The sequence below is a fragment of the Erinaceus europaeus genome, unplaced genomic scaffold (genome assembly GCF_950295315.1).
Source record: "Erinaceus europaeus unplaced genomic scaffold, mEriEur2.1 scaffold_1231, whole genome shotgun sequence".
NCBI lineage: Eukaryota > Metazoa > Chordata > Mammalia > Eulipotyphla > Erinaceidae > Erinaceus > Erinaceus europaeus.
The window spans coordinates 1-20365 of NW_026647800.1; the positions used below are offsets into that span (position 1 = coordinate 1).

General features: G+C 61.4%; 2 protein-coding genes across 4 annotated transcripts; both read left to right on the forward strand.

Moving 5' to 3' along the window:
* Nucleotides 1–1892: 1892 nt before the first annotated feature.
* On the forward strand, nucleotides 1893–13045 carry HSD11B1 (hydroxysteroid 11-beta dehydrogenase 1). Of its 2 annotated transcripts, XM_060184389.1 has the most exons (6): nucleotides 1893–2150; nucleotides 2680–2810; nucleotides 3108–3219; nucleotides 3368–3553; nucleotides 10488–10631; nucleotides 12594–13045. In XM_060184389.1, the coding sequence occupies exons 1-6, from the start codon at nucleotides 2063–2065 to the stop codon at nucleotides 12821–12823; spliced, it is 891 nt and encodes a 296-aa protein (XP_060040372.1). In that variant the 5' UTR covers nucleotides 1893–2062; the 3' UTR covers nucleotides 12824–13045. The 2 variants fall into 2 exon arrangements, with proteins under 2 accessions (XP_060040372.1, XP_060040371.1); XM_060184388.1 differs by lacking the exons at nucleotides 1893–2150; nucleotides 2680–2810; nucleotides 3108–3219; nucleotides 3368–3553; nucleotides 12594–13045 and adding an exon at nucleotides 3608–6665 and having other exon boundaries at nucleotides 10488–10616.
* A 4038-nt stretch (nucleotides 13046–17083) lies between these two features.
* Nucleotides 17084–19018, forward strand: LOC107522942 (TRAF3-interacting JNK-activating modulator-like). 2 transcript variants are annotated; one of them, XM_016191699.2, is made up of 2 exons: nucleotides 17084–17225; nucleotides 18516–19018. In XM_016191699.2, the coding sequence occupies exons 1-2, from the start codon at nucleotides 17189–17191 to the stop codon at nucleotides 19001–19003; spliced, it is 525 nt and encodes a 174-aa protein (XP_016047185.2). In that variant the 5' UTR covers nucleotides 17084–17188; the 3' UTR covers nucleotides 19004–19018. The 2 variants fall into 2 exon arrangements, with proteins under 2 accessions (XP_016047185.2, XP_060040373.1); XM_060184390.1 differs by lacking the exon at nucleotides 17084–17225 and adding an exon at nucleotides 18177–18404.
* Nucleotides 19019–20365: the final 1347 nt, after the last annotated feature.

Sequence of the window (20365 nt, forward strand, 5' to 3'; positions counted from 1 at the left end):
AAATGGAGCAGGAAGGGGGAGATAGAGAGGGAAAGAGACAGAGACACCTGCATCCCTGCTCCACCACTCGAGAAGTATCCCCCTGTAGGTGGGGAGCGGGGCTTGAACCCAGGTCCTTGCACACTGTAATGTGAGCTCCCTAACTAGGCGCACCGCCTGTAGCAGTCCCTATTTCTAACACACGAATATCACTGGAGAGGGTGAAACCCACACGTGCAAGCAGTCCTTGAGACCCTCGGTGAGGGCTAAGACCCTGAACGGAGCCCAAGACCAGAAGAGACAGTCACCAGGGCTTCAAGGCCGCTCGGCAGCAACAGCCCGCTCACACAGGGGACCAGCTGCTCAGCAGACGGGACAGAAAACAAACCTTTCGTCTCACTCCAAGAGGGCTTGTTGGCCACGTTCTTAATTCTGCTTTTCCAAGCAGGACTGTTTACGGCAGGGTGTGCATCTGGTAGAGCCTGTGGCTTTTTTTTATTGTTATTACTATCTTTATTGATTGATTGATAGAGCCAGAAACTGAGAGAGAAGGGGAAGATAGAGAGGGAGAGAGACAGAGAGACACTTGCAACACAGCTTCACCTCTCACAAAGCTTTCCCCTGCAGGTGGGGACCGGGGACTCGAGCCCAGATCCTTGTGCACTGTGACAGGTGTGCTCGACCAGGTGTGCCACACCCAGCCCTGTGAACCTGTGGCTTTTTTGCTCCAGGTCCTGGGTGGAAGTCAAAGTCCCATAAGTCTCTTCTCTTTCCAGTCTCTGGCTGACAGTATGGGTCCCTGTCTGTCAGCTCCAAAGGCCCTCTTCACTGTTCCTTGTGGCCTGCTGGTGTGACCCACGGGCGCCCTGCTCTCTCAGGAGTCCCGCTCTGCCCCCCGGCCCGCCCTCACCCTCTCCTCCTCCCTCCGATGTGAATTTCCACTCGCATCTGCCTCCCGCCGCATGTCCTCAGGAACCCTGTGCTACTCAGTCCCTCTTCTCAAACCCCCATTGTTTGCTGACCACGGACCTCACAGCTGCGTTGTTTGCTGACAAGCTTTCAATTCTGCCGGGTCCAAGAGAACCCAAGGCCCCAGCCGCTGGGGGGAGGGGGATGCAGCCAGTGTTTGTAGGGACCCTACTAGGGAGCTTGGCTCTGTAGCTCCTGACCTTCCCTTTCCCTCCAAACCTCTGGCACTCGTTCTTAAGGCCCCACGAGAAGGAGGGGATCTCCTGGTGGCTGGCGGGCCTCTAGCTTTCCTGTGATGGGGTAAGTCCCAGGTACTTGCTAAGTTGGCTTCTAGTTGAAAAACAAAACAAGGCTGGCAGCGGCCCTGCTTCCTGGAGGGCTGAGCCTGGTGGCTTGGTGCCACTGGCCTCACAAGGTGTCTGTCTGCACTGCTGGGAGGCGCGTGGTGTCTGTGGAGACCCCTGGGCTACAGGCTTTGCAGACGGCCTTATCCCTGCGATGCTGCAGGAGCCAGCTCAGTAGCTTCCAGCCTTCCTCGCTGGTCCTCCTCCCTCCTTTATCTGTGTTCCCGCTGGGGCTGGAGAGCCCTGAGCTGCCCCGGTTCCGGCCCCTGGCGCTGGCAGGCACTGGTCCTCCTGGGATGCCCCAGTGCCAGTGCGTGTCCCCTGGACTTGAATGTGAGGCTGCTTCCAGTGCCTCTGGGGGTGGGGTGGAGGGAGCCGGGCCTGGACCTGGCTGCCTGGGCTCCCTGCGCCCCACGGGCCCTCCTTCCACCTGGGCCGGGGCACCCGGGGCCTCGGGATGCTCGGGAATCCGGTCTGCCTCAGAGCCCAGCCATCTGGACCTGTCTTCTTGCTCAATGAACTGGAGTAAACAGTCCCTATTATGAAATCCCGCGCGCGGACGCTGCCAGGGGTGGACGGGATCCCTCCCCAGGCCAATCGCGGCTCTGACAGGGAACGCGGCCAGCATTGGGGGAGACTCCTCCAGCCTCCCCCGGCCGCCCCGCCGCCGGGTGTCACAATCCTGAGGCCGCCGCCGCCTGCCGAGGAGGCCGGAGGAGCTGTGGGTGCGCTGTGTGTGTCCTGCAGGGCTCGCGGCCCGGCGCCTTCCGATGGCCTTGATGTGGAAGGCTCTCCTGCCCGTCCTGGGCATCTGCTTGGCCCACTACCTGTACTCTGCCAGAGACGCATTCACACCCGGTGAGTGAGTGCCTGGTGGGTGCCCGGGATCCAAGCTTCCTGATCCCCAAAGTCTCAGGACAGGAGGGGCTGGGGTAGGGGAGGCAAGCAGCAGGACAGGGCATCAGCAGGCAGCTCCAGCAGGAGCTCTGCCAGCCTGGAGGAGGGGGCAGCTCATCTCCCCCTTGGAACACAAGGGGGCTCACAGCCCAGATGGCAGGGGCGGCGAGGACAGAGCCAGCCTGCTGAGTCACCTCCTGCCTTTGGAACCAACCGCACTTCCCTTGGGCAGAATCCCGAGCACCCAGGAAGGCAGGAGCTCAGATACGACCTTGGATCTGGGCCTGGGTGGGGGGCGGGGCAGGGAGGCTCAGTGCAGCAGCCAGGCACAGGCCCGTCTCTCAATGGTCTGGCTGCTCCCTGGGCAAGTGCCAGAGGGTGGCAAGGGTCTCTGGGCCTGTGGCCTCGGGCACAGAGATAATGATGCGGGCGGCGGGCGGCAGGGTGGGGGTGCTGGGCAGGCTCCTCACTGGCTTTGGGCATTTCTCAGCGATGCTCCAGGGGAAGAGAGTGATTGTCACAGGCTCGAGCATGGGCATCGGGGAGCAGATGGCATACCGCCTGGCGGAGATGGGAGCCCACGTGGTGGTGACGTCCAGGTCCCAGGAGGCGCTGCAGAAGGTGGGGTCTGAGTCCGTGTAGGGGCCCGTGTGCCGGTTCCCAGCACCCATGGAGCATAGCTCCTGTGCTGAGCTTCCCAACCCAGCAGGAGGGGACACGGGGGCCGGCCCTGCTCTGGGGGCTCAGAGGTGGCCAGACCCAGGATGCAGAGGGAAGCACGCCCCCCCCCCCCCCCCCCGCTTACTGTCAGGGGACTGCAGCAAGGCTGTGTCTCTGCGGTGCACACACACCTGCCCCCGGCCAGGCTGAGCACCCCAAGCCTGCAGCTGAGCCTGACGGGGTGGCCGTGTTCCACAGGTGACGTCCCGCTGCCTGGAGCTGGGTGCGGCCTCGGCGCACTACCTGGTGGGCAGCATGGAGGACAAGGCTTTCACAGAGTCGTTTGTGGCCCGAGCTAGCGAGCTCCTGGGTGAGTGGGACTGCCCGGCCTGGGCTCAGCTTGGGGTTTCCTTCCCTATGGGCCCAGCAGTGCCCTGGGGTCACCCTCCCTGCACCTGGTAGCACCTGGCGTCACCCTCCCTGGCGTGTCTCACGGCCGCCCCCGTCCTCTCCCACAGGGGGCCTGGACATGTTGGTCTTGAATCACATCACCAGCTGCCCCATGAGTCTGTTCAGGGGAGACATGAACATGGTGCGCCGGGTCATGGAGGTCAACTTCCTGAGCTACGTCACGCTGACCGCGGCCGCGGAGCCTCTGCTCAGCCGAAGCAATGGCAGCATCGTGGTGGTGTCCTCCCTGGCTGGTGAGTGGCCGCCACGGGGGCGGGGCAGGGCGGGGGGCAGGTGGACGCTGCAGGGAGCTGGCCGGGAAGGGCCTCGAGGCGCTGGGCCGCGGAGACCTCAGCACAGGCTGCTCCACGGCACTGGGCCCCGTGACCTCAGCAGGGAGTGCCAGGAGCCCTGACCCGAAGTCTGGCCAGTGGGTGAAGGAAAGTGGCATAATTGTTAACAGACCTGCTGCCCAGGCCCAGCTCACTCTTAAAGGGCCAGTATGAACACCCGGTATGCCCAGAACCGCCCGTGTTGGGAACCCTCTGGGGACGGCTGGCAGAGACCCAAGTCTCTCCGGCTCCTCCTGCCCGGGGGACCACCTGCCCGGGGCTGCCGGCCGCTCTTTAGAAAGACATGGCAGAAGGGGCAGGGAGGCCAAGACAGCTGCCACTCTCTGGCCACTGGTATGAGGAGACCCTGCAGTCTTGCAGGGCCTCGGGCTCTGCCCACTGGGCTTGCCGGCCATGCTGCCCGGGGCTCTGTGGCTGCCCACACAGCCCTGGGTAGCCAGTGGGGTGACAGCTATGTGCCCCAGCTCCCCACACGCAGACGCCCCACCCTCCCAGGCTCAGTGTGTGAGCTGGCGGCGGATGGGGGGGGCGCCCCAGGGGAGCAGCCATGCCAGGGCCTGGCCCACAGCCGCTCACACACCAGCCCGGCACCAGCCAGGGTGCTCCCGCCAAGTGGGTGCAGGCCCCACTTCTGCAGCAGGCACAGGGTCTCCATGTTCTTGGAGGGATGAGAATGTTCCTAGAAGTCCAAGAATCCAGGTTTCCACACATCTCCCCTCCTATGCCCCATTCTTTCGCAACTCTGTGGGTTCTGAGGGCTGGAGGCAGAGGCATAGATGGAGGCTCTCCTGGCCTCTCCACTGGGGCAGCCCAGGGCTGCGTCTGCTCTGAGGCCGAATTTGCCCCGGCTCTCTCTCCCTGACTAACGGCAGATGTGTCCCAAATTCTTCAGCTTCCCCTCTGGAATCTCCCCAGACAAAGGCCGGGAATGTCCCGGCTCCCTCCTGGGCCCTCCTGGGTCTGGACCACTGTGAAGAGTGACCACATCCAGCTCCCAGCCCACTGGGTGGCACTGGGGCACGCCCGCATGAGGCCCGCGCTGTGTGGTCCGGCAGAGCTGGGGACGCCTTCTCTGCAGTCCTCATGAAGGTCCTCACGCCCCCAGCCCGCACCGTTTCTGGAGCCTGGATCCGGCTTCCCTGTGTGTGGCCTGCCTAGCCTGCGGCCCGGGGTGCTGGCCGGCGTGGAGGTGAGCAGCTAGGACAACTCGGATCAGGATGTCTTAATCACAGGGGCTGGTGTGATGTTCCGCCCTGTGGATTTGTCCAGGATCTTCTGGACCCCTGCTCACCCCGGTGGTCAGCTCACCAGGGGACAGACCCTGAGGCCTCTCTCGCCTGCCCTTCTGCAGCAGATGCCTGATGTTGGGTTTGGAGTCACAGGACTGACAAGCAGGGAGCAGCTTCTGTGGGAAGATGAGGAGATTACACCAGCCTTTGCGGCAAGGGGCCTGGCCACATGCAGCCGCTGTAGACGTGATGTTACTCCTCACGGGAGATGAGCTCACGCCCTGCAGACCCGCTGCCTCACAGCCAAGGCCTCATTCCAGGTCAAAACCCTCTGTCACGCAGCGTTCGGGTGAATGAGGAGGCCAAGGATGGCAGGGGGGTGTTTGTAACAGTTGCCGTGGTGCCAGCACCCCAGCGGGACTGAGCAGGTCCTCTGAGCTTCCCTCTGTCACCAATGGTCACAGGCCTCCTGGCCTCGACCCTCTACAGAGAGTGAAGGTCATGGTTCTTGGAGTCACGTCCACACTGCCAAGTCCATGTTGCTGGCTGTCCCCTTGTTCCCAGGGAGTTGGGGACAGACACTGCTGGCCCAGCCCCTCCCACAGCCTCCTCGCTGCTGGTCTCCCAGGCCTGCCATCATCCCTTTACCGACTGCACCTTGGAGCTGCCTCCTCCATCCCCCATTCACCCTCACGTGAGACACAGACTCGGGACCCCCAGCAGCCGCGACACACAAGATGAACACAGACTGGCGGCAGGAGGGAGAGAGATCTCCGTGCACCAAGGGACATGCCAGGTACGATCTGGAGTGAACCTGGACATCACGGAGAAACTGGGCCTTCCGGCACCCAGAATCAAAGCACCCCACCAAGACCCTCACCCACAGCCTCTGAGCACCCAGACCTGTTCCAGGCGCCTGAGTATGTTTCTCCAAGGAAATCTTTGCAGTGCTTTAAAAATATATTATCTATATTGATCCATCCCGTGAGAGAGAACGCTTGTCTGCCTCAGCCTGTGGTGCCCAAGATGGAAGCCAGGCCTTCCCTCAGGCAAGTCCTGCGCCCTGGCACAGAGTTAGCCCCAGGCCACAGCCTTCACAGGCTGGTTCTGCGATGCCGCCAGCCCACACCCCCTGGAGCCCCTTTCCCAGCAGCATCTGTCCAGCAAGCTCTCAGCTTCTTGGAGATCCATCCTTCCCTGGCACAGGCGAGTGTGGCCGCAGGACGGAAGACGGGCAGACAATGCCTAGCAGGAAGGCGTGCCCACGCCCCTGCTGGCCTGCAGCTCAGGGCGGCTCTACCTGTGTGGTCTGAACCCGCGTCAGCATCACCCGGCAGGGTGGGGGTGGGGTTCTCAACTGCTTGTACAGCTCACTGGTTTGGAAACCTCCAGAAGGTGCAGAGAACACAGATGGGAATCTCATTCCTGCCTCCCACACAGACACTCCTGGAAGGGAGCCGAGGGGCCCTGCCTGGCTCAGCCCTGGGTGCAATGCAGGGGGCGGGGGGGGGGTGGGGGGCAGACCCAGGATACAACAGTGCCCCGGAACTGAGCGGAAAGGAGCCATTTCTCTCTCCAGCTGTGGCATCCACTCCCAGAGTGAGCAGGGGAGTAGGGGTCCGCTGCCCCATGGACCACTCCCACAGAGGACAACAGAGCAGCCCGCTGGCCACCAGGAGGAAGGAGAGACGCACCCTAAGTCTCCGGCCTGCGGCTGCCGGTCACAAAAGGTCACAGGGTGACTTACAAGGCGACCTGGCGCCTTCTCTGTGCGTCCACGTGAGGTAACTGACCATCCTCCCCCACGCGGACCAGTCTGGGATCACAGCCTGCAGCTTCACACATCCTCTCCATCTGGACACCTGGAACAGGCGACAGGAAGGAAGCCTTCATCAGGGAGAACTCTAAACGCCAACACCACGGCCCGACCAGAGGCTGGGAGCCGCCTGTCTCCAGCCCACCGGCCCTGAGCTTCTGAGCAGTAAAGACAGTGGCCACATGTTGGAGGTGTGGTGAATGCCGGACGTGTGGGGAGGAGAGATTTCTGAACAGGGTTTCTGTCCTTAGAACCCTTTATCTCCAGCATCAGCAAAGGATCGATAGTCCTTCCCCGATGCTCCAAGTTTAAAATGACTGTTGAACAACATTAAAAGCTTCTGTGAAAGGAGACCAGCAAGGGTGGGAGAGACAGCAGAATGGTTCTGCACACAGACTCTCCTGGCTGAGGCTCCAAAGTCCCAGGTTTAATCCCCCGCACCACCATCAGCCAGAGCTGATCAGGGAAGAGAAGAGAAGAGGAGAGGAGAGGAGAGGAGAGGAGAGGAGAGGAGAGGAGAGGAGAGGAGAGGAGAGGAGAGGAGAGGAGAGGGAAAGAAAAGGGGAGGGGAGGGGACATCAGCCAATCACTGGTCTCCATGGGTGCATTTGAACCTCAAGGTGGAGAGGGGAGACCAAAGGATCTGGGAGCAAGTGGGAGAGGGAGAGGGATGGGGGAGGGGAGGGGAGAGGAAGGGAGAGGGAGGGGGAGGGAGGGGGAGGGAGGGGGAGGGAGGGAGGGGGAGGGAGGGGGAGGAGAGGGAGAGTCCTCCTATCCTGTCAGCCCAGCTCCCGGGCCCTGGCCTGAGTGGTCAGTCCTGACTTCAGTCCAGCAGGGCTCCACTGGCTCCAAGAGTGTGCAAGAGACCCTCCAGAATCCACTATTTTTATTAAGATTTAATATTGGTTTGCAGAATTATGAGATAACAGAGGAATAATTCCACACCATTCCCACCACCAGAATCTGTGTCTCCGTTCCGAACCACAGCGGTTCTCCCGAAGTCACAGACGCGGGCGATTACTTCTGTAACTAACTAGCTTGATAGATATTCCCACTTCTTTCTATGGTCCTGTCTTCTCTTCCTAAGTTAGACCTACACCTGTTACTACTTCTGAGTGTCCCTCCTTTCTTCCTGCTCTCTCTGGGTCCTGATGGAGTTGGGGTTCAGAGCCCTCTGGTCACCTTCCCCAAACACGTCTCCCCTCTGGGAGCATGGACCCAAATTCTCTATGGGGAGCAGCAGGTGGGAGCTCTGGCTTCTGTCACTGCTTCTCCGCTGAACATGAGTGATGGCAGGTGCATCCACACCCCCAGCCTGTCTCTCTCTCCCTGGTGACTATTATTTTTTTAAGATTGATCCATTTATTTTTATGAAAGGGAGAGAGGCAGAGACCAGAGCCCTGCTCAGCTGACACAGTGCTGCTGGAGACTGAACCTGGGGCCTCGGGCCTGCCGTCTGGGGCGCCGTCCCCTTCACAGTCTCCCCAGCCCCAGAAACAGCCTCCTCTCCCTCAGCCTGCCCTCTCAGGCGGGGCCCTCCTCACACCTGGTGTGAGGGCGCCAAGGGACATGGAGAGCTCCAGGCCTCTTCAGTCAAGAGCAGCCCGTGTCTGTCTGTCTGTCTCTCTCTCTCTCTCTCTCTCTCTCCCTCTCCTTAACCCTCCCTCTGCCTCTGTCCCTCTCCCTCTTTCCCTCTCCCTCTCTCCCTCCCTCTCTCTCTCCCTTCCTTCCCCTCCCCTTCCCCCTCTCCCTCCCTCCCCCGTCTCCCTCTCCCTCCCTCTCCCTCTGTCCCTCTCCTTTTGTCCCTCTCCCTCTGTCCCTCTCCCTCTGTCCCTCTCCCTCTGTCCCTCTCCCTTTGTCCCTCTCCCTCTGTCCCTCTCCCTCCCCCTCTCTCTCCCTCCCTCTCCACATCCTCCCCCCTGCACCTGCTCCAGGCTATTTTTTGCTCTGCTTTCTCTCAGAATGCCCCTCCCACCCCCTCCTCAGTCCGGGCCTCCTATCTCCTGGGCTGGCTACCAGGTTGCAAGCACTTTGGGAGTGGGTGGTCCTGGCACCCTGACTTCCTCCAGACCCCGGAGGTGCTGCCACAGTCTGAGCCTGGGGGAGTCTCCTGTCGGCGTCCTGCTCACTGACCCCTCTGGCCTCTCCAGGAGTGAAGGCTGGGGGCTCCCTTCCGACTCTGAGCTCCCTTCTGACTGAGGAGCTGGGGTTCCGGCAGAGCTGTGGCTCACTGCGGGAGCCACGGCTCGGGGCTGTGCTGGGCTGGGCGGCTGTGGAGCCCAGGGAAGCCGCGCCTCAGCTGCCTGTGGGTAAGGGCTGAGGGGACGCGGTGCTCTCTCCTGAGGACCTGGGTCTCCCGTCTCCTGTCCACTCTCTGTGACCCAGAGCCACTCTGGCTCATAGCTACCAGAAAGCAACCCAAAAAGATGATGAGGAAAGGAAGGGGGAGGGGGAGTTCTGAAAAGCAGGGAAGTTCCTTCCTCCCTCCCTCCCTCCCTCCCTCCCTCCCTTCCTCCCTCCCTCCCTCCCTCCCTCCCTCCCTCCCTCCCTTCCTCCCTCCCTCCCTCCCTCCCTCCCTTCCTCCCTCCCTCCTTTCCTCCCTCCCTCCTTTCCTCCCTCCCTCCCTTCCTCCCTCCCTCCTTTCCTCCCTCCCTCCCTTCCTTTCTTTCTATTGTTAAGTCCTCCTGGTTGGTGGATCCTCTGAGCATTAAGTAAAGGGCATCCTTATCGTTTGTTACTTTACTCACTCTAAAGTCTGTGTGTCTGGTGTGAGAAGAGCGGTTGCTGCCCTTTTTGTGGCCTGTTAGCTTGGAGGATAGTTTCCACCCTTTCACTCTGAGTCTGCTGACTTGGATGGGATTCCTGCCGCCCGCCTGTGCCTGGGTTGTGTGACTGTCAGAGCGAGTTCTGAGCTCTGAGTCTCTGTGCAGAGCCGATCTTGCGTCTGCGGCTGGGCTGCGGCGGCGGGGGAGGCGGAGGGGGCGGGCTATGTAACCTCTTTGTCTGGCCTGCGCTGCGCCCTGTCTGATGACCCGTGTCGCCCTGTACCACGTCCAAGCCTCTCCTCTCGGACCCCGTGGCTCTCCCTGCTGATTGCTCCTTGGGTCTGATGCCCGTCCTTCCTCCCTCCCTGGCTTCCTCTCTGGATCAAGCACTTCTCTCCTCTCCTCCTGCAAAACAACTTAGGGCCTGGAGTTCAGGGCAGAAATGGGGTGCACTAAGCTCCCAGACTCTGTGCTGTGGGCCTGCAGGCTTGTGGCCCCAGAGCCCCTGCCTCACCCAATCCAGTCAGAACCTCCCTCACCCTTGGGGGAGCGTTATGAGGAGGTCCCCCAAAGACCTGTGTGTCAGGAACGGTGAGTGTGGTCTTCCATACAAAAGGGCCTTGGGGGGCCGGCCAGGCAGTGACTCACCCTCATAGGCACACGCAGCCTAAGCACAAAGACCCAGGTCAAGCTCCCCACACACAGACAGACAGACACACGTCCTCCCTTGCTCTTTCGGGCCCCCGTGAGCTTGACCAGGCAGCGCTGCCAAGGAAGATGCCATTTCCGATAGGAAGTCAGGACTCAGGGATGGCAGCATGGCGTCTGTCTGTCCAGCGTGTCCCCAAGTGGCCCCATGAGGCTCTCCCTCCAGCTGTCACTGTGCTCAGGGCCATGGAACCCGGCTCAGTGTCCCCAGACCTGCCCTGAGCTCTCGCTGCTCCTCTGGGCTGTGGGGGAGCAGCCCCCCAAGGTGAACAGATCAGTGCTACTGGAGCCCCCTAACTGCCCTCTCCACCATGCAGGGAAAGTGCCCACCCCACTGGTCGCCCCCTACTCTGCCAGCAAGTTCGCCCTGGACGGCTTCTTCTCCAGCCTCCGAAGAGAGTATAGCATGACCAAGGTCAATGTGTCTGTCACCCTCTGCGTCCTTGGTCTCATCGACACAAGTAAGAGTCACAGGCTGGCACAGTGGCGGGTGGGAGTCTGGTCACCTTCCTGAGGAAGGCAGAGGCCGGGTAGCCCTGGCTCAGATGCCAGGTGCTGAAGCTGGCACTCCCTCCCCAGTGAGGGCATCTGTCCTCTGCCTCCCCCCCCATCCTGGCCACCTGGTGCGCTCGCTGGGTGGCCCTGCAGACCCACTGTTTCACAGCCAAGGCCTCATTCCAGGTCAAAGCCCTCGGTCACACAGTGTCCAGGTGAACGGGGAGGGCAGAGAGGTATTTGTGTAACAGCTGGCAAGGTGCCAGCACCATGAAGCCCGAGTGTCCTTTGTGAGGCTGCTGTGACCTTGACAGCCTGCCAGGAACACGGTGTCTCGCTTTGCTGGTAACGTCCGCAGACTTCATCTGTGATGAGCACTGGGTCAGCCCAAAGTGAGAGGCGATCTGTTCCCTTCGAGTCGAGGTCCCGAGAGGCCAGGAGGATAGAGAAGGCCAGTAAGAGGCCGTACTCACTGCCCCCCGCCTGAGCCCAGGGCAGTAAAGGGGGTGCGGCCTGCAGTGTCCCGCTCCTGCCCATGACCGAGTGGCCATGTGTGACGGTGATGCCAGGGTGGGGGCAGAGGTGATGGGCCCAGGAGGTCCAGGTACTGGGGAGATAGCTCAGTGTGAGAGCAGAGGACTTGCTGAGAGCCCAGCTGTGACCTGCCATATATCCAACAGAACAGGGCTCTGCCAGCGTCCTCTCCCTCTCTCTCCCTCTCTCTCTCTCCCCCTTCTCTCTCTCTCCCTCTCTCTCCCCCTCCTCTCTCTATCTCTCTCTCCCTCTCTCTCTCCCTCACTCTCTCTCCCCTTCTCTCTCTCTCCCTCTCTCTCTCTCCCTCCTCTCTTCTCTCTCTCTGTCTTTCTCTGTCTCTGTCTCTGTCTTTCTCTCTCTCTCTCTCTCTCTCTCACACACACACACACACACACACACACACACACACAAATAAATAAGCACTTCTTTAAAAATAACTTTAGGGGAGCCGGGCGGTAGCGCAGCAGGTTAAGCGCAGGTGGCACAAAGCACAAGGACCGGTGTAAGGATCCCAGTTCGAGTCCCCAGCTCCCCACCTGCAGGGGAGTCGCTTCACAGGCGGTGAAGCAGGTCTGCGGGTGTCTGTCTTTCTCTCCCCCTCTGTCTTCCCCTCCTCTCTCCATGTCTCTCTGTCCTGTCCAACAACAATGACATCAGTAACAACAACAATAACTACAATAAAACAACAAGGACAACAGAAGGGGATAAATAAATAAATATTAAAACAAAGAATTTTAAAAGAACAAAATGGGAAGTGGTGGCACATCTGGCTGAGCACACACATTACAATGTGCAAGGACCCAGGTTCAAACCCCCGGTCCCCATCCGCAGGGAGGACACTTTGCGAGTGGTCAAGCAGGTCTGCAGGTGTCTCTCTGTCTCTATTCAATAGTAAGAGTTCTCTCTGTCTCTATTCAATAGTAAGCAAAATGTTAAAGGGGACAGAAAGGGGCTGTGGGCACACGTTCGTGACGTTTCTGTGCAAATCCGGGTCCTGTGGTGGGTGGCATGTAGCGAGAGGCATTCGGAGGGTGTGAACAGATGCAGGCACTGTAGCTTCAGAACCTGGAGGAATGGGGGTTCGGGGTGAAGTGAGAATGGGGGCAGCATCCTGGCAGGAATGTGGGGGCAGGGGAGCTGAGGGGAGCTCTCCTCCTGGGGAGACCCGGCCTGTGGCCGCCCCACCCGCCCGCCTTGGGCTTGCTGCCCGGGCTCAGGGCTCACTCTGCCCCAGGTGTCCCCCGAGACAGAAGCCCAGGGTCTTCACCGTGGCCCCAAAGCCCCTCCTCCAGCACAGGGGCCCACAGGGTCTGCAGCCAGGGGCTCAGGGCTCCCCAGCCGTGCTGACCCCGACAGCAGAGCTGCCATGTTCTGCCCGCCTTGTCTCCCCGCAGACACGGCCATGAGAGCTGTCGAGGGCATCATGAGCATGCCCTCGGCACCCAAGGAGGAGTGCGCCCTGGAGATCCTCAGGGCGGGAGCCCTGCGCCAGGAGGAGATGTACTATGGGGCCTCCACCTGGATGTCCCCCCTGCTGATGAACCCAGGCCGGAAGCTCCTGGAAGTGCTCCTCTCTGACTACTTCAATGCCAACCTGTTTGTCAGCAAGAAGACTGACCCCTAGAGCCGGGCTGGCCACCATGGGCTGCCTGGAGGAAGGGGTCTCCCCGGGGAGCCGCAAGACCCATCTCGGGACCTGAAGGTGGTCCTGGAACCCCAGGCGCCGAAGACAGACCCCCATGAGTAGTGGCCACAGGCACGTGACCGTTAGTCTGTCCGCATTACCTCGAGTGTCCTGATGCTGTGACATACGTTGGCTCTAATAAAGGAATGTGGTTGCTGCAAAGCCTTCTGGGAGCTGAGACTTAAGGTCCCACGTCCACTCCCTTTTTCTTTTTTTTTTTTAATTGTTTGTATTATCTTTATTTATTTAATAGAGACAGCCAGAAAACAGAGGGATGGGGAGACAGAGAGATACCTGCAGCCCTGCTTCACCACTCGCAAAGCTTCCCTCGGGCTCCTTGCGCACTGTGATGTGAGCGCTCGGGCAGGTGCGCCGACACTCAGCTCCTGTCTGATCTCTTCCAAATCACAATCTGCACAAGTGAGGTGTTTCGGGGTTCACTCCCCCGCCACCAGCCCCCCAACCCAGCCTCACACATGGAGGATCCCATTCCTACAGGTCAAGGCAGAGAGGAGAGGGGACAGACACAGAGCCAGGCCTGGAGCAGCTCCTGGGTGCTGTCCACGCCGTGGCAGGGGGACTCGAACCCGGATCCTCACGCGTGGCAAAGTGTGCGCTCTGTGGGGTGATCCAGACCCTGGCCCCTCGGCGACCTGCCCCTGGTCTGTCCAGCCATGGAAGAAATGGCCCTGCACGTATGGGCTGCACGGAAAGCGGCTCCCACCCTGAGCTCTGCCACACAGTCTCGCTGCTCCTCTGGGGACAGCACCCGGGGAAGGGTCCCCGGGGAAGGGGCAGCGAGAAAACAGGGATCCCTGGAGCTGAGCCACTGAGCCACAGCCCCTGCTCAGACACAGCCTGTGTGGACGCGCAGAGCTGACAGGAAAGCTGGACCCACGCACGGGCGTCAGTGCGGTCACTGGGCAGAGCCGGCAGGACGGGGACACGGCTCCACGTCCAGGGGGGCAGAGAGACCGTGAGGGGCCATCTCAGGAGGCTGGTGAGGTCTCTCAGGCCACCTGACAGGGAGTCGTGGAGAATGGGCGTCTCAGGTGGGCAGCAGCTGCCGAGGGGCCTTGACCCACAAGAGCGACAGAAGAAAGAAAGGGGAGACAGAAGGATGGGGAGAGGAAGAGAAAGGACTATGAGGGCTAGGGAGGCGGCACAGGGGTCTGCGACAGACTCTGCTGACTGAGGCTCTGAGGCCCCAGGTTCAGTCCCCAGCACCACCACCAGCGAGAGCTGAGCAGGGCTCTGGGCTCTCTCTCTCTCTCTCTCTCTCTCTCTCTCTCTCTCTCTCTCTTTCATTAAAATAAAATATCAGAAAGAGTGGTCCAGGAGGTGGCACAATGGATAAAGCACTGGACACTCAGGCATGAGGTCCTGAGTTCAACCCCTGGCAGCACATGTACCTAAGTGATGTCTGGTTCTTTCTCTCTCTCTCCTATATTCTTAATAAGTAAATAAAAATAAAATCTTTAAAATACATATATATCAAAAAGAAAGAAAATGATAGGATGGGAGGATAGAAGGAGGGAGAGAAGGCTTGGTCTCTTCCCTTCATGTTTCTGTGGGGGTGGTGCAAGGCAGGATGTGAAATCCAGCCACCCAGCTCAGGACAGACAGTGGAGGAGGGGTCTGGGGAGAGAAGGCCCTGCAGGGCACTGAGCACCGTGAGCCTGACACCTGGGAGGCTTGGGAGGCAGAAGCTTCTGGAAGGAGGATGAGGAGCCAACCTCCGGAGGACACGTGGACATGTGGGGGCTGGGGGGCGGGCACTGAGGCCTGAGGATGTAGAGTGGTCTGTCTCTGTTCCTGCCGGGAGTGTCCCGTTGGTGTGGCCACGGGGCCCTGTGAGACTACAGAGCTCCCCTGTGACCTGGCAGCAGGCAGCCTCCCTGGACTTTGTCTTTCTGTCCCCTTTCGTCACAGTGACGGCAGTGTCCTGGCTGCGGGCATGTCACCGTGGGCCCAAGTCCCTGCCGGGGCTGTGGGAGGACGTTGACCACATGGTGACCAGCTTGGGTGGGAGTCAGGGCTGTTCAGTAAGGACACAGACAGACTATGACCCACATAGTCCACGACTGCCACCTCTCCAGATTCAAAGGAGGTCTGGAAACTTGACATCAGGCTCCACCTGACGCTGTGGACTGGCTGCAGACGAAGGGCAAACGCTAGAAGCAGCAGAAGAAGTAAGGACACACTCGCAGGCTGAGGTCAGCTGGGCCACCAGGCACACAGGAAGTCTGAGCCCCCTCACGGAGCCCCGGTCAGACCACAGCCCACTGCTGTCCACCTGCCTGGTCCTGCCGCCCGCCGGGCCACCCAGCCTGTGCCCACGGGCCGGTCACCAACTCCTGCCAGACTGCGCTGCACCAGCCACCCGGCCCTGCCTCTGGCCCGCTTGGCCACAGTGCTCCCTGACACGCTCTCTCAGCCTCCCCGCGGGGAGGGACTCACCTTGCTCACACTCACTGCCAGGGCGAGCCGGGCCGTGGGCAATGGAGCGCCGCTGGGGCTGCGGCGAGGAGGGAGCTCTGTGTTGACACAAGGAGCGGAGAGTCAAACGACAACCAGAGGAAAAGACGCTCAGCTGCTGCTTTTTCACTGCCCTCAGACGGCACAAACCTCACCAGCGTCTTCATCTTGGACATCAAGTTCCCCAGATCTGTGTGACATCCCTGCCACTGACATTAGCCAACCAGCGGCACTCTGTCACGGCGATGCTAGCAAAGTGACACAGGAATCGGGCTAAGATCCCCAAGTCGACGGTTTTTCTGTGTTGACACCTACCTCAATTCTAACACAAGGTTCGGCTTACCTGGGCTCTCAACCTAGACTCATCCGTTCTGGTTTCGTCAGACCCGTCTCTCTAGGGCAGTAATGACGAGGGCAGAGAGGCCATTCACGTCAAGATGGGGCTCAGGACCCTCTGCACGCCTGACCGGGCACCTTGCTTCCAGTCTGGAGGACAGGGAAGCTGGAAGCTGTGCTGTCAACTAGCTAGAGCTCTGAGCAAGCCCCTTCCTTACCACGACTTTGAATCTCTTCACTCGTAAAATAGAAGAACTGTGATAACGCAGGTTTAGAATTTCTCCTCTAAGGTGACTTTATGAATGGTCAAATGACTTATTAAATATCTGAAGAAATAAATTGGAATGTTTTAAGGGGGGCAGGCAGAGGCACACAGGTTAGGTGCACACAGAATAAACACAAGGACCCGAATGAGGATCCAGGTTCGAACCCCGGCTCCCCACCTGCAGGCGGGACAGTTCACCAGCGGTGAAGCGGGGCTGTAGGCATCTTTCTCTCCCTTTCTGTCTCCCCCTCCTCTCTCAATTTCTCTCTGTCCTGTCCAATAAAATGGAAAAAAAAATGGCTGCAGGAGCAGTGGATTTGTAGTGCTGGTACTGAGCTCCAGTGATAACCCTGGAGGCAATAAAAAATGTTTAAAAATTAAAAGAGGAGCTCCCCGCATGGGCAGCAGCTGCCCAGGAAGGCGGTGTGCAGGGTCCTTGCAGGGGCGGAATGTCTGGGGTGTAGCGACCCCGCTCGGGCTCCCAGCCCGGGGCTGAGGGCTGCTCCTCGACAGAGCTCCTGGGTCCTTGCACAGGCCAGAAACGGAAGCCACGGCCAGACTCTCGGTGTTAAGTGGCGTGGCGGTTGGGCAGAGGGAAGTGGACCTGTCCTGACGGCAGGGTGGACACGGTAGGGGAGGTGACAGGGAAGTCCGTCAGGTGGAGCCCAACCTCTAAATGGTTCCACCCATGAGCAGCAAACAACCCGGAGAAACGCGGCAGGACTCAGACTCGGTGGTGATGCGCCTGCTTAAGCGCTCATGTTACAGCGCGCAGGGATCCAGGTTCAAGCCCCTGGTCCCCACCTGCAGGGGGAAAGCGTCACGAATGGTGACGCAGGGCTGCAGGGGTCTCTCTTGGTTTCTTGATGTCTTTATCCAATAAATCAAGATGATTTTTAAAACCTATATCAACAGGCCCCCAAGTCCTGAAAGACACAGGCAATGTGGGGACCCACAGTGGCCCCAGGAATTTGGGAGGCTGGGCAGGAGCCTCCAGGAGCAGGGACAGACCAGGACCCCCGCCCTGTGCCGGGGCTGGGAACGGCAGACCTCAGGCAAGGAGAGCGGCCACCTGCGGGAGTGGGGGGAAGGCCCAGGGGTTCCGGGGTGCACTCTAAGCCACACTGGGGGAGGAACTGGGGAGAGTGGCACTGGGCCTCCTGGCTTCCTGTTTCAGGCTGCTGTGCAGAGAGCGAGGCTCCTGGCGAGGCCGGAGGCCAAGCTAGATGCTTCCGCAGCGTCTGGACAGGACCCCCAGCCCAGGTAAGACAGGAGGAAGGCGGAACCATCCCCCCAGCTTCCTGGGCAAGTGCGATGGTGGCGGGCTGGGGGTAAGGACTGAGAGCTGGTGGCACCCAGGGGCCCCAGGCTCAGCCTCCCTGACACAGTGGGGGGGGGGACTCTCAGCCCCTGGTGCAGATGCAGGAGACGCAGCCCCCACCCCTGCTCACACTCACACGCACGCCCGCCCGCCCATGGGAGGCCCTCATGGCACACTGGGGCTACCAGGGGCCTGTGGGGACATGAAGCCGGCAGGCAGGGGCCCAGTGACCCTCCTGTGACCCGCAAGATGGTTCCCCTTTCTGGCCTGGCCCCTGCTGCTGGCTGGCTGCCCTGGGCTCTGGGCTTCAGCACCCAGGGGAGACAGGGCTGAGTGGGGTGAGCATCTACCCACCCACCCAGGGGACTCTGAGGAGCCACTACAGCACCCTGGGGTTTCACGGTGGGACCTGAGGAGCCACTCCCACCCCCACGATGTGGGTCTGCTCCCCACAAAGCCTGGGGGTGACCCAGAGCCGAAAGGGGGACCAACCAACCAGGCTAAAGTTGTCTCCCCCAATTTTAACGGGGGAGACAGCAGGCAGATACACCCCTTCCTGACCCTTGTCTGTACCTCCCTGTGGGGAGGGGGTGGACAGGCCCAGCTGGGACCTCTTTCTGGGACTAATCAGAACCAACCAGAACCAGGCTGGCCTGAGAGGGAGTCCCAGGTGCCCTGGAGGGCGCCAGGCCAGCTTGTCCTCGGGGGCGGCAGACCCAGGTTCCCAAGGCTCTGGGCTGGCCTGTCAGTCAGTCACACTGGCTGTGGTTCAGGGGAAGGGGGAGGAGGGAGAGGGGAAGGAGGGGGAGGGAGAGGGAAGAGGGGAGGAAGGAGAGGGAGAAGGGAGAAGGGAGGAGGAAGAGGTAGAGGGAGGAGGAGGGAGGAGGGTGAGCAAGGAGAGAGCAGCAGGAGGAAGGGCCGGCGCCTGGAGGCTGTGTGTGGCAGTGTGGTTCCTGGGGGTCTGCGGACTGCCTGCTTGGGGGTGCCCGTTACTGTCTGCAGTGTGGCACAGCCCCCACATGGCCCTGGGCTCACGGCACACCCTGCCCGACCGGGGGAGGCTTGGGACAGTCCGAAGGCTCGGACCCGGGGCTGCTGATCTGGGCTCCCTGGCCCATCGGGTAAGGAGTGGAGCCTATGCCGGGTCCAGCCTGTGCAGAGCACCAGCCCCTGCCCGGTGGAGGCACCCGAAGGCCCCTCCTGACCCGTCTCCTCCCTCTGGCACCTGGCAGGGTCCGCAGCTGTCCCGGGAGCGGGAGGCCGACACGACAGGAGCCGGGGGGCCACCATGCCAGGCCAGGGCCCCCAGCCCTCCCCCCGCAGGGCCCGCCGGGCCGAGAGCTATGAGGCCAAGTACGAGAGGCGGCAGGAGGCCTGGGAGAGCCGGTGCAGCCGCCCCAACGTCACCACCTGCCGCCTGGCGGGCGGGCACGCCGGGCACCGCGAGCGGCTCCACAAAGCCCGTCAGCAGCTGTTCCTACAGCGGAGGAACCTGGGGGCAGAGGAGCCTGGCGGGGTGCCCCGGGCCCCCTCACAGGGGCAGGTCCCACCTGCGGAGTCCCTGTCTACGGCCCCCCGACAACAGGTGGGCTTGGTTGGGGGCGGCGGTCTCAGGGCTCAGATGGCCTCGAAACTCACGTGGGTGGTGGGCCGTGGAGCGCCGTGGACGCCTGCCTGTGGGAGAGGTGCTTCACCGCCGCCCCCACCCCATGCCCCCTGAGACCCTCCCCTCCCCGCTCTGCCAGGTCACTCATCCTCCATCTTCCCTCCTTCTGGGTCCTTCCACCCTGCAGCTCCCCCGGGTCTGGCCTGGGAGACGTACCTGCCTTACATGGCGCTGTGCCAAGGCCCCTTGGGTCAGGCCTGGGAAAGGACAGGAAGCAGCCAGAGGCCCCCCCATCCACAGACACGGGACAGCCTGGCAGGGCTCCTGGGAACGGCTCACTCCAGAGAGGCCGTCCTGGGAAGGGCTCCTGGGTCCAGCCACGGGATGAAAATATGCCCAGTGTCCCATGTCTTGGGGGAGTGGGCTCTGGACACTTATATCAGGGAGGCACCAGGCTGAGGCAGGTCAGAAACAAAACAGTGAGAATGCACAGGCCTCTTTGCTGGCCGCTGGAGTCAGTCCCTGTCCCGCCACCATGCTCAGAACCTCCTGCCTGGACAGCAGACACTGCCGGGTGACAGGGAGAACTCGGGCAGGACAGACGGGGCTTCCTGGAAGCAGAAGCCTGGCGCACGCACCCCTCCTGTCACAGCGTGCCCTGTGCCATGTCACATCTGTCCCCAGCCGGCCCCTGGCCTCAGTGAGTGGCCCAGACTGAGCCCACATGCTAGGGGCCAGGTTTCTCAGTCCCAGACACTGATGGGAGAGGACCCTGCAGGGAAGGAGGGCCCGGGGGATATGCGCACCACTCTGGGGTCCCTGGACATGGCAGGAGGCTAGAGAAGCAGCTGAGCAAGGAAGAGGCAGATGCTGCCCACTCTGCCAGGGATGCCCGCTCTGTCAGGGGTGCCAGCTCTGTCAGGGATGCCCGCTCTGCCAGGGGTGCCCGCTCTGCCAGGGGTGCCCGCTCTGCCAGGGGTGCCCACTCTGTCAGGGGTGCCCACTCTGTCAGGGATGCCCACTCTGCCAGGGATGCCCACTGTCAGGGGTGCCCACTCTGCCGGGGATGCCCACTCTGCCAGGGGTGCCCACTCTGCCAGGGGTGCCCACTCTGTCAGGGGTGCCCACTCTGTCAGGGATGCCCGCTCTGCCAGGGATGCCCACTGTCAGGGGTGCCCACTCTGCCGGGGATGCCCGCTCTGCCAGGGGTGCCCACTCTGCCAGGGGTGCCCACTCTGCCAGGGGTGCCCACTGTCAGGGATGCCCACTCTGTCAGGGGTGCCCGCTCTGTCAGTAATGCCCATTCTGTCAGGGGTGCCCGCTCTGCCAGGGATGCCCGCTCTGCCAGGGATGCCCACTGTCAGGGATGCCCACTCTGTCAGGGATGCCCACTCTGTCAGGGGTGCCCACTCTGTCAGGGATGCCCGCTCTGCCAGGGGTGCCCGCTCTGCCAGGGATGCCCGCTCTGCCAGGGAT

Bases quoted from the DNA above. Each gene is read 5' to 3' on its own strand.
- HSD11B1 (XM_060184388.1), top strand. From the start codon at position 5,671: ATGCCAGGTACGATCTGGAGTGAACCTGGACATCACGGAGAAACTGGG. The intron at 6,666-10,487 runs GTAACTGACCAT...TCCACCATGCAG, and splicing joins TCTCTGTGCGTCCACGTGAG to GGAAAGTGCCCACCCCACTG.
- LOC107522942 (XM_016191699.2), top strand. From the start codon at position 17,189: ATGCTTCCGCAGCGTCTGGACAGGACCCCCAGCCCAG. The intron at 17,226-18,515 runs GTAAGACAGGAG...GGCACCTGGCAG, and splicing joins GGACAGGACCCCCAGCCCAG to GGTCCGCAGCTGTCCCGGGA.